Source organism: Rhinopithecus roxellana, chromosome 21 (assembly GCF_007565055.1).
Source record: "Rhinopithecus roxellana isolate Shanxi Qingling chromosome 21, ASM756505v1, whole genome shotgun sequence".
Taxonomy (NCBI): Eukaryota; Metazoa; Chordata; class Mammalia; order Primates; family Cercopithecidae; genus Rhinopithecus; species Rhinopithecus roxellana.
In genome coordinates this window covers 80,581,670-80,595,131 of record NC_044569.1, presented here as the reverse complement: position 1 = coordinate 80,595,131, position 13,462 = coordinate 80,581,670, and the positions used below count along the sequence as shown (strand labels likewise).

Here is a 13,462-nt window from a genome sequence, read left to right as displayed (position 1 = left end):
ATGCACAAATGATGCTATCACGACTCTGTGCTTCTTAGCTCTGCTGGATTCAGCTTGATTTCAGACTCAGGCCAGCCATCTCACCTAGAGGCAAAGATGAATGCCTAACATAGAGAAGGTTGATACCCAAGGGATTAGCAGTTTTACCTGGGAGAACAAGGGGCCATTTCTGAATGAAAAAAGGTGTTGGGCCAGCAAACAAGTAGGAGATACCACAACAGGCCCCATGGTTGGTCTTGGACACAGTTATAGAAGTTAATGAAAATTGTCTGGATTGGCATTCATCTTCCTTTATACACTTGCCTTTCTCCTTCTACTTTGGCAATCCACTGAGATTCTGAAACTCAACATTTTCATTTCTTTTGCTAACTCCCATGATCCCCCAATGCTGAAATCCTGTGTAGTGTTACCAGCCCAGTGATGAATGGATGGCCTCTAGTTAACTTCTCTATCACTTTTCTCAGTGTCTGAGGTTATCTGATCAAGTTAAATTAACTGAGCCTTAATGAAGTCATTTATAATGTGAATAATATAATTACTACGCAGAGTTCTCCAGAGAAACAGAATCAATAAGATATATAATATATAGAATAAAGTATTGGCTCATGAGATTATGGAGGCTGAGAAGTGCCATCATCTGCTATCTGCAAGCTGAATATCCAGGATAGCCAGTGGTAGATTTCAGTTCAAGTTTGAAGCCCTAAGAACCAGGGGACTCAGAATTCTCAGTAAGTCTCTCAGCTCAGCAGTCAGGCAGAATAGGCAAATGTTTCTTCCCTCTGCTTTGCATTCTATTCAGGCTCTCAAGGCACTGGATTATGCCCTTATGCCCTCCCCTCACCCCTGCTATACACACACTGTGAAGAACCATCTGTTTTAGTGATTCCACCACTTCCAGTGCCAATCTCATCCAGAAATATCCTTACAGACACACCTGGAAATAATGGATAGCCAAATACCTGGACACCGTGTCATCCTGTCAAACTGACACATAAAACTAATCATCAGTTATGTTAATATCATTTATTATTGTTATGTGTATATTTGAAATCATTTATAATATAAATATATTAATATATTAATACTAGTTCTTCTGTGAAGTTGTTATGTTGAGATTAAAGCTCCATGTAAATTTTAAGACACTTCATGAATACAAAACATTATTAAATAGGCTCCAGCCCATATGAAATGCATATATTCTATCACATTGGCACAGGGAAATTCATAGTTAGATGTTAAATAATGAAATGGGTCTAATATGTCTTGTCACAGAGGTATTTCTATTTTAAAAGTTGGTGTCAAGAAATACAGTGCCTTAGGAATTGATTTCTACTGATATTATAACAATAACCTCATAAGTAGTCATCCTATAGAGACAGCATAGAATAGTGTTAAGATGATGAACTCAGAGCCAAACTGCATGGGTTCAGATCCTTTTTCACTTGCTAGCTATGTGACATTGGGAAAGTCACTTAACCAGTTCATTGTAAATGAGTCATATATTTAAACAGCTTAGAATAGTACCTGATGCATAATAAATGCCCATAAATAATTTGTTGAATGAAAATTGCTCTGTGGCAGAGTATCTTGGCACAACGCCAAATGTGTAGTGACACTCAATGTAAATAAAGGTTTGCTGAGGGAAGAAATGATTGACTTTGAGATAGATACTTGGAGTTGGAGAGATTTTAGAAATTACTACTAACCATGTTGGTCTTAAAAGTTGTATACTATTGCTGTTTATTAAGAGTTTATTCTCTTAAATATATATTTTTCCTAAAATAAATATATTTATTCCAGAATGTTTAGTCCTAAGTTGAAAAAAGAGAGCTTGTCACTATTTCCTTCTATGGATGGTTTGTATTTAAGAAAATGTAAATTATCTACATTTGATTGCAATAGTGTATCTTTATTCTACTTTATCCAGCAAAACAAATAAGTAAAACTGTGTATGAAGCACTACTAAATTATTTAAATAGATTCTATTATATGTGGAAAATTTACAGCAAGTGATAATTCTTCTTACTCAAGATTTATAAATTGCAGCTTACTGTTCTGTAAGAAAATGTAAATAATGTATCCAATTTATTTAGGTGGAGTAACAGTTTTAGGGGAAATCACTTATAAAATACTTTGTTTAACTATTAACATGTACATAAACCAATACATATTTTATGTTCTTTCAATTATACACACATGTGCATACACACACCCACACTTAGAAAGGAAAACTTCATACTGAGAAGAAAACCTTATTTGATCACTCTTAGCTCTTAGGCAGACCTAGGTTCACATAGTAGTTATATAGTCTCATTCTTCAGATAAGAGGAGGTTGTTTAGACTTTCTGCAGCTGTTTCCTTATCTGTAGAATCTGGAGGATAATCCTTTCTCACCAGGTTGCTATGAAGCTTCAGGGAACCAACTGACTAGGCATGCAGTTGTTCTAAGTACTAACTTCTTCTCTTTACCTCGCACTTGCTTCATTATTTGCTTTATTGTATTTGATGTCTCATAAAATATCTTTTTTTTGGGGGGTGGGGGACGGAGTCTCGCTCTATCGCCCAGGCTGGAGTGCAGTGGCCTGATCTCAGCTCACTGCAAGCTCCGCCTCCCGGGTTTACGCCATTCTCCTGCCTCAGCCTCCCGAGTAGCTGGGACTACAGGCGCCCGCCAAGTCGCCCGGCTAATTTTTTGTATTTTTTAGTAGAGACGGGGTTTCACCGTGTTAGCCAGGATGGTCTCGATCTCCTGACCTCGTGATCCGCCCGTCTCGGCCTCCCAAAGTGCTGGGATTACAGGCTTGAGCCACCGCGCCCGGCCCAAAATATCTTTTATATCATGAAACAAAAATAGAGGATACTCCTTTTTAAATCTGATTACATCTTAGTTTTAGTATTTTATCAAAAGTACCTAGAGTATTCTAAGAAGATTGGTCAACGTTATGGTCTCAAAGAGTATATAAAATAGTTTATTGTTATGCTGTACATGGCTGAATCAAGCTCCTTATCACACTATACACTTGGATTTTCTTTATTTCCAGGTCACTCTTCCAAACTTACTCTGGAATAATCCTAGAGGGTCCCAAGAGAAAATATTTGGAATAGGTGTAATCCCAAAATGAAAAGTGATCAAAGCCAGTTTATTTATTTTAAACAGCCCCATTAACATGTAGATATACTTATGTGTTGTATTCTGACAGCAGAGGCTCTAAGAAGGCTATCTATCAGCTGTTTACATGTGAAAATGAACTGTTAAACATTTTCAAGTTTTCAGATGTGTAATGGTTTTTACATGGAAATATGTGTCACTATTATTTAATTGTTCTTGCTTTAAATTTGTTTTGTCTTTTGAATAGTGTTAGAATCCAGAAATATTAAACTTCACAGAGGATTAGGAAGAAACCTGATTCCCATTTTCTAAACCAAAATCAGATGCCCTCTTAAGACTCATAGACAATGTATACATTTATTTCAAAGCATGTTAACTAGCAACTAATAGTTAATAATATTTTGTATAGCTCTTGCTGGGGATGTTAATTAAACATCCCTCAGTTACCATACCTGTTTAAAGAATGCAAATAAAGTTAGTATAATATTGATATGATATAATACAATATTATATAAAGTGTAATACTAATATGAATACTGACAAAGCTCTGAGGTCATATTAAGTTCTAAGAATATGTGACACAATGATTCTCTTGCAAAATCAATTACACATTGCTTTTTTATTTGGAATATGAATATTGAGAGGAAACAGTAATTGCTCTTGAACAGCTAAGTTCAATAAAACTTTCTGCAGTGATGGAACATTCCATGTAGCTAACGGGCACTTGCAATGTAACTAGTGTGACGTGACCAAGGAAATGAAATTTTAATTTAATTTGAATTAATTTTGATTTAAACTAAAATCACCACAGCTCTAGAGTTATCAACTCACAAACAAGGTTTTTGAGAAACAATTTAAATTAAAGATGAGACATAAAATTTATAAGCTTGTGCAGTGAATTTAAAAGCAGTTATTTCACCTTCTCTTTTCAGTCTCCTGCACATAGTTACTCCAGCTATGACTCTGGCAAAAATGAGAGTGTGGACCGAGGAGCTGAGGACCTCTCACTAAACAGGGGAGATGAGGACGAAGATGACCACGAGGACCATGACGATTCCGAGAAAGTTAATGAGACAGACGGCGTTGAAGCCGAGCGACTGAAAGCTTTTAATGTGAGTCCTGCCACACTCCAAGTGTGGTTTAATTTTTACCACTTCACTTTCATGTTGTTGCTTGTTGGTAAATGTGGATATTTTAGAGACATGTTTGTTTAATTTACAGAAGGATTTAAAAAGTACATGAAACACTCTTTGCCAACCAGACACCAGAATTGCTGTGTTTTGTTTAGAATTTTAAAGCCAAATGTGAGCTGAAAACTGGAGTTGTGTTGTGTGAGTATGCATGTTTACCTAGTGGATGGAGGGGGCCTCAGCTTAGTCCTCGGAAGAGTACGCCCGTCATCTGTTATTTCTTTTGCTTTCCTAGCTTATCTAATTATGCATGACAAAAGAGTCAGTTGTTTGATTTCAGAGATTAGTCCACTGTGCAGTGTAGCAATGTAACAGTCGTATTCATCATTAATAGAGAATGTAATGGGGTGCTCAATTGTCACAGTCTACTGTTATTTCCTGATTTTTTTCTACACGATAGTCTATTATTTTCTGTATGTTTGTCTGTCTGTCTGCTTTTCTCTCTCTTTTTCTCTCTCTATTTTTTAATCCAACCATTTAGAAAGTCTTTAAAGAGTGTTTGCTTAAAATTTCTGGCTTTCCATTGCAAAGTTCTCCAGTGCATAAACCAGAAAACAGTATTTTCCTATCGGTAATCAAGACAGGAAGCTAGGAACAGAAGAGAGCAGCCCTCCAAACCCTTCTCCTCTGTCTCCCTCTTGCCAACAGATGTTTGTCAGGCTGTTTGTAGATGAAAACTTGGACCGAATGGTCCCAATCTCTAAGCAGCCCAAAGAAAAGATCCAGGCTATCATTGACTCATGCAGGCGACAATTCCCTGAGTATCAAGAGCGTGCCAGAAAACGTATACGTACTTACCTCAAGTCCTGCAGGCGGATGAAAAGAAGTGGTTTTGAGATGGTGAGTTTTGAATTAAAACACAGCCCTAGACTCCATCAAAATCCCACATGTAAACCATGACACTATTTTTTTTCCATCTTAGTGTCTTTTTTTATTTTTTTTCCATAATGTCAGGTCAAAGGGGTTTTTGTTTGCTCGTTTGTTTTTTCCCCTTCTCCTTTTCATCTTCCTGAAGTATTTATTCTCTTTGTTTATTTAATGAGGAATATCTTGTGAGTCCAGTGCTCACAGAACCACGTGGTACCATGTCACAGAAAATAAAGGTGATATGAGTAAACACCAGTGAGAACCAGCATCTCATTCATATTTGTTTTCTTTCTGTCACTACTAAAGTGGGCATGAGGTTATTTAAGTTGTGGACTGAAGCACCAGTCACTGCTTGAGATGGCATGTAAGAATGGCATTCTCTAAATCAAAAGGAAAGAGATGGATCTACCTAAGGAATACCATTTTCATATCAATGGTTAACAGATTGCAGGCCTTGAAAGCAAAGAGCAGAGAATGAAAATGCTTAGGTGAAATATAAGGATTTGTTGTACTGGATATGTTTATTTGTGTGCTGGTGGATGGTACCAAGAGCTTTCATATTCAGGTGGACATTATAGACAGATGAGATAATGTTGACATTAGATTACTTGATAGGACAGAGATTAGAAATCAATGATTTTTAAACTTTATTCTATTTCACCTTGCTCTACTTGTTACATCTAGAAATAATGCACACATTTACAATGTATGCCTTTCCCATTTTCTTCTTATGTATGTGAACAGTTTCAAAATTTTGTGAAACCATTTTTTTCTCATCTTATCTGAGAAGGTGCCATAAAAGCCTAGGCTGTTAGTGTTTGTGATCTGTGAATCTAATTAGGTGTGATCGGGTAGAATTGGTGTACATAAGAGAGGTTTCAGAGTATGTCTGTACCAATTATCTCAAACCATAACATCTCCAGAGTTGGACATAAAAGGCCATTCTTTATGAAAAATAAATCTCATAAATCTAATGTTTGATCAGTAAATACTGTCTTCATTTTCATTAGATTTTAAAAACCCAGAGAGTTAAGTAACCGTTAAATTAATAGGTAGACAAATATATCAAGTTGTTATTGAGTCTATTGTGTGGTTTTGATGCTCAAATTGAGCGATTTCTCTGAAGAATATTTATTGTTCCAGAAGGTGTCCTGATCGTAAATTCACAGTGATAGAAAAGGCCATAAAAAGCACAGCTTTGTGAACAAGGTAGGGTTGGTCCATACTGAGTATCATCTCCAGTAGGTGACGTGATTTCTCTTCTTTGTTTCCTGAATTTGCATTATGAGACTCTTTCGCCAAGGCATATACATGTATTTCTGTAAAACTCAAATGACAATATTTAGGGAAGACACAGGAGACTTTTAGCGCTTTGCTCCTCTTGTATCCCAAGTTTTGCCACTGTGCCAAGTTAAACCAAATAGCCTAGATATTTAAATTTAATAATCTCAATCTATCAAAAAATTACCTAGTTAATTGCCTTTAATATTATGCAATTGACTCTTTTCCCTCGTAGAAATAAATCTCATGCAAGTTTTTTGTATTGTCAAGGTCATTGTTTACTAGGCTGCTAAATGTCCATGACAGAAACTTGATTTCAAAAGTTTCTTCTAGAATTTAATGCAATAATAATAATAATAATTGTTTCTCCTGAGGAAATAGAATGCTTTCACCTGCTCTCAACACTGGGTCTATGAACCTTAATATATTCACTTTTGTGCCTTACTGCCAGGGAATTCAGAGCCAAACTCTCTCCATTTTCTTTCTGTTTAATTTGTCTTGGTGGAGACAGCTTTCCTTGGTGGATTTGATATTTTTTAATGGAAAAAGGAGATACACATTTAGAAACAAATAAATAAATAATCTAATTATTTATTATGAAAACACCAGAAAGCAAGCCTTTCATGTTTAGGAAATAATGTATTTTTTTAGAGGATTTAACTTTTCCATCATTTGCTTCTATTTGTCTAACACAGCTCACAGGAGAGGTATCAGACGTTGTTTTCAATACATAGTTTCCCTGATATCATAAGTATTGGAATAGCTACAGTGACACTTGCTATTAACTTTTTAACAAATAGAGATATTGTAAAAATGAATTAAGTGATTCTTTAAACTAAAAATTATATCAAAAATATACCTAGCCTTTCATATAAGATCTTGATAAAAACTTTATAATACTTGTGTAGCTATTAATTCTTCATACCACATGAGTATAACTATGTGTCTCTCTCTGTCACCAATTACCTTAATTGATGCTAATTAGCAAACACATTTTGTTTGAATTTTCCACTTGCTCTTTGTACTAACTCTTGCCCTCTTTCTTATAGTTGTCATTTACCATCCCCCAGATTACATTCACATTCTCTAAGATCTTTATTTATAATATTTATTTTTAATTGCATCCTATAATATCCTCCATATTAATTTTGTTATCTAAGTTGATTTCACAGTTCTTTTACCTTTTCCACTTCAGGGATCTGGATCTCTCCTTCACCTCAGTCTTTATTAGCATGAATATACCTTGATCTTAGTCATCACTCCAAGAGCCTGAAAAAGCAATATTAAAAATTTCAAAACTTTCTAAATGTTCTGACTCACATATTCTCTGGTGACTTTGCAGAGGAAAAGTCTTGTTCTTCTTTGCCCTGGATAAATAAACTTCGCATCTCTGCCCCCATATAATTCTGCCTTCTTCAGAAGATTGCTCCATCAACCACCCCTACTCTTTTGTATGTTCAGTTTTCCCTTTTCAATGAGAGGAACATTTAATCCTTTTTTCCAAAAAAAAAAAAAAAAAAAAAAAACAGTTCTCAGATACCAAAAAAAAGTGACATCTCTTATTCTTCTTCTACAATCTGAGTTCATCTTTCTTTGTCAGGTTTCTCAAAAGAGCATTTTATACTCGCAGATTATACCTATTACCACCAAATCCTGCAGTACTCCCTCACATTCAGATTATTCAGACTGTGGTTCTCACCACTGTGTAGTCAGCTCTATAGATCTGCAGAGTCTACATCTGTGGATTCAATCAACTGTTTAAAAATATATGGCAAAAAAATAAGGGGATTGTGCCTGTATTGAACATGTATAGACATTTTTTACTTGTCATCATTCCTTAGACAACACAGTATAACAGCTATTTACATGTCATTTACATTGTATTAAGATTTATAAGTAAGCTAGACATAATTTAAAGTATACGGGACAGTGTGCCTGGGTAATAGGCAAATACTATGCCATTTTATGTAATGGACTTGAGCATCCTTAGAGGTGCTAGAGCCAGTCCTGCAGAGATACCAAAGGATGACTCTACTCAATTAGTTCTTATAAAGATCACATGACCACCTTTGCACAAAACTCAAAGATTGCATATTCAACTAAAGTATGCTCATTTTCTTGAAGCTTGCTGTTTCTCTTCCTCCTTATTTACTCTTACCTGCTTTTGGACAGTTCCTACAGTTCTGTGTTCAGCCACGTACTGTATATCACCCTAACCACAATTGCAAATGTCTGCCCTTGTGTACAGTATCCTATTCGCAAAGCACAATACCCAAAATATACAAATCTTTGGTATTTCCTTCCAAATGTCAGCCAGACACTAGGGCAATAATTATATTACACTGAACTCTTTATATTCTCCAGCACCTATCTTCTCCACTGATATTCCACCTCACTTATCAAGCCACCAGTAAATTCCTCTTGACTCGCCTACTGTTAATAGCACCATATTGTTATTTTTTACCATTGCTCAAAAGTGTAGAATGAGATTTGACTACTTTTGTGTCTTGTATCCTACCACTTAATGAATTCTGCTTATTCCTCCTTTACTCTGTTTCCCAAATAAATATTATAGTTTCTGATTCTATGTGCTATTATTTTAGTTCTAGTCTTTCACACCTCATATCTATACTCTTGGATAATCCTTCTAACTCAACTCCCTACTTTCCTCTTACAATCTTCACATACACTATGCCTAGGCAGAGGCAGAAATAGGGTTTGCAAAAGCTGAAGATTACATGACTTGAGATCTTTTTGAAAAGAAAAGTAATACACAATTATGAGCAAAAAAATAGGTAGATAAAATGAATGTGTATTTGCAGTTTAAAATTATAATACACACAAAAAATTAGAAACCACTGAAATATTGAAGATTAAAATACTTTTCTTCTAAAATTTTGTTATACAATTTTCAGACATACTTACATATAAATGCTTCCGGATTTTAAAGTGGCTTTCCCTTCCTATCTAGAATGCTTACAACATCCAGGAACTCCAGCACTCAAGAGGCTCATCCAGTTGAGTCATCCTGTGCCTCACTTTATTGACTTTATGATAAATCTGCCTTTGCCCCTAGAGCGGTCTTCCTCAATTTTGGCTTTGATAAGTGTGAAACTCTGTCATCTTAGAACAAATTTCATATTTCTTTCTATAATGTTTTAGCATACAACCTTTTGAAACCGAGAGACCTAGCTTCAATTCCTTGCTTAGTTCAATTCCTGTACAAGCGTAGTGTTTCTGAGTCTCTTCTAAAGGATAGGGATACTGGGGTATTATATGTGATCATGTATGTATATGTATAGCATATAATATGGTACCTTTCTACCTATTCTTCTAGTATGTTCAAATTATTTCCTTTCACACCATAGTTCATCATTTGAGACTGCTGCTCCTTCTTTCAATGGGTTGTCTCTTGGTTCACTAATTGTTTATGACTCAGGGATTATGGGTATCCTTTGCTCATTATTTACTAAATGCATTAAAATTGAAGAATAACTGGGTTGTAAAGAATATAGCCAATGTATTTTTCAAAGCTACTTATCACTGCATCTTTTGCTTTAAGCAAGATGTTGACCTGAGCCTCATGGGGTATGTTCTCTTTGCATACACACACGCCACCCAGCTTCCCACCACAAACATATACAAATCCTGAATAAAACATAACAATTTAAAAAATATTCAGTTAAGCTCAAAAGAAAGAAAAGGAAATTTCCAGGTACCTGAAATGAATAGGAAACTCTTAGCCAGAATTGTAAGCCCTTTGGATTGGGTAACAACTTAGAAAGATAGAAAAAGTAAATGTAGACCCAGACAGATTAGGGCTGGGGTATGAATGTCCACCCAGGTTCAGGATACATGCATTTTAGTTTGTAACTAGATAGGCACATAAACTGAGAAATGTATGTAAAGCCGGGCCCAAGAAAGGCTCGTCCTCTATTTTCCTCTCTATGAAAGGCGAATTAAGAAATATCCTAATACAACCTTCAGGAATAAACATGACAGACATTATAAGCTTTGAAATTAAAACCTTTTACTAAATGGGTTAAGTAGAATATAATATTCAGCCAAGGAGAAAGTAAACTGGAACACAGAAGTATGCAAGTTACCCACAGGAAAGAAGAGAAGTTAAATATGAAAAATAAATTAAGGTGGAGAAGAGAATGACAAAGACAGGTTTAACAGGTATTCCAGAGGAGAAATTAGAGTAAGGAGGCAAATTGAAAAAGATAATGATGAAGAATTTTTCAGAATTGATTGGACCTCAATCCTCATAACAGATAAGGAGATTAGTCCTAAACAGTATACATAAAAACAACAACAACAACAACAACAAAAAAAAACTCATACCTATGGATATTATATTAAAACCACAGAAAAGCAAATAAATTCTTAAATGTACCAGAAGGAAACAATACATTATCTACAACTGAAAACCAGCCTGAACAATTTCTTCAAAGTACTAAGAAAAAAAGTCTTCAAGAGAAACTACTTGTAATTCACAAATCAATGCGCAGCTCAGCTCTACTTTCAGAGTGAGGGGGAAAGAAATACTTAAGATAATTTCTGAGGCTACTACTCACACAACCTGACTGATTCCAGAGGAATGCTTCTATAATCCAAGAAGAAGGAAACTGAATCCAAAAGGAAATAAAAAAAAAAAAAAAATTGGCAGCATTTGTGAGCATCTGAAGAAAAACACCTGGATTTGGTAGTCAGTGAACCTTGGTTCTTATCTGTGCTTTTTCAGTTGCTGCTTGTGGATTTTCTGTCTCCGAGCTGTGGTCTCACCCTGGAAAAGAAAAATGGAAATAATAGCTCTATCCTAAAGATGAAAACCAAAAGCACTCGAAATAACAAATGTAAAAACTCCTAGGACAGTACCTGGTACACCTAGTATGGTACCTGTTGCATGTGAGAAACATGATAAAATGCAATTTAATCTGAAACTGAATTTCACAGTTCCCTTTCCTGGGAAACCCGCACTGTCTCAATCTGTTGAGCTACTTGAAGGACTAAATCAACTAGGTCTTTATCTGTTTAATCCTCACTGCTAGCTAACAGCAGCCTCAAATCTCTCTTTCTTCTATGTGCAAATTGTACTTTGTGGTACATCTTTTGTAGTTTTATCTTGTCTTATATTGCTGTTATCTATATATATGGGCCTTAGCTCTTCAAGAAGAAATTATGTTCCTTGAGTACTACGCTTCTTAACTTGTTCATCTCTGTATCACCCACAATGTCTTATATAATACAAGTAGTTGCTCATGAAAGTTGCCCAATTCATGTTGAATTCAACTGAATTAAAATTGCTGAATGAAAGATTGAGTGACTGGATGGATATTTACTAATGTGCTTCTTTGTGGTAGAAATTAATTGAGAGATGAGATAATTTTTATTGTGTAATATGAGTTTCATAGTATCTTGCAATTAGTATTTTAATTTTAAAAACTACTACTAACTGAAAATGTAGCATAATATATTTTAAATCTTTAGCGAGTTTTTTCACAAAAGAAAATGGTTATATAACGTTTAATTTTAACTATTTTTAAACTATTAAAATGTTAAAAACTTTACACTTGATCTTAACCAAAAGGCCAAGAAAGGATACATTAAAAAAATTTAAATTTATTTAGCAATTAGTGGGAATAGGTAGTGATATTAATTATACGAATGGAATTGGTATACACTTTTAGCTTCACAAATAAATAATTAGGAAAACTACATCATTATGTACAGTAATTGTAAGTATATATAATACTCAACTTTCAGAATATATACAGTGTATATAGGATATACAAAATATATTTTATATATTTAAAATAAAGGATCATGTAGTTAAAATGAAAGCATGTTATTTCAGTTGATAATTTAGTTGATCCCGTGTCTTGATCAGAGGTGTCAGCTGATATTAACTAAACTGTGTTTCTAAGTCTTCAACTAGAAGACTTATTAATTCCCCATGTTTTCGTAAAAGATCATTATTAATGGCCAATCTTATTCTAAAAGTAAGGCCAAGTCACAGATCATAAATTCATAAATGAAATATTTCTAATCAAAGCCTAGACAAAGTTTAATTAGCTTATATTCCACTTCTGTTAAAGCACACTTTCAAACTCCTTTTAGTCAAGAGAATTTTCTCAAACAAGTAGAAAGTTCAAGAATTCACGTATAGTGGATCCACGGGCTCCAGTGTCAGGGGTTTGCTGCTCTCCTTTTTCTTAATTATGCTTCTCTTGTGTATTGGTTTACATCTTGGACAACTTCTTGCTACCTGTTTGGAAATGTTGCCACCAGCAGTTCTAGGCCTCCATTCTTAAAACCCACAACCCAAGAGCAGTCCTCCAACTCCAGGTCTCAGTTCCCAGGAAAGAACTTTGCTTGGCCCTATTTGGATTATATGTCCACCTTCTTGGATCAGTCATTGGAAACAAAGTATTGAGTGCCCTGATTGTCCAGGACGAACTCAGGTGGCCAGGGTTAATTGAGGAAGGAACTTTCCTTATTACTTCCATTAAAACCATGCGGAATGAAATAAGGACAGTTGAACGACTATTTTAGTTTGCATTCACCAGTTTATCTGAAATCTTGGATTATCTATGGTTTGGAATTCAGAACTTTTCAATTTTGGGACATCACAGAGTACATACTAGGTTTGTTGCATAACACCCATAATGGGGCCTAGAAAAACATCACATATACAAATATATCAGTATTTCTGCAGCAAAACATATGCATATTCACAGAAATTAGGAAAAAGTAAAACCTTAGGTATTCATTTATCAGTTTTTTTCTGCCAGCTGAGTTTAACCCAAGCTTTTGAAAAATATTTTAAGTTTATATAATATTAGAGCTTCAGAATTGCTCACAAAAGGTTGTCTTTACTAAATACACTTTTAATGATGCGCTTCCATGTACATTATAAAGTTATAACCTATGTGCTAGGCATTGTACCAACTTGTCAAGTAAGCTCTGTGATGGCAGAGACCATACTGGTATCTTCAGATCTCTAAACCTG

At 35.0% G+C, this 13,462-nt stretch overlaps 1 protein-coding gene across 5 annotated transcripts in view; it reads left to right on the top strand.

The window, feature by feature from the left end:
* The window catches only part of NOL4 (nucleolar protein 4), a 276,911-nt gene that overhangs the window by 168,779 nt on the left and 94,670 nt on the right, over window positions 1–13,462 (top strand). For 3 of the 5 annotated variants that reach the window (XM_030925928.1, XM_030925930.1, XM_010380524.2), the window contains 2 exons: window positions 4,042–4,221; window positions 4,948–5,139. In XM_030925928.1, the coding sequence (XP_030781788.1) occupies window positions 4,042–4,221; window positions 4,948–5,139 (372 nt within the window). The remainder of the gene's footprint in view (window positions 1–4,041; window positions 4,222–4,947; window positions 5,140–13,462) is intronic. The other 2 variants (XM_030925929.1, XM_030925931.1) reach the window with 1 other exon arrangement.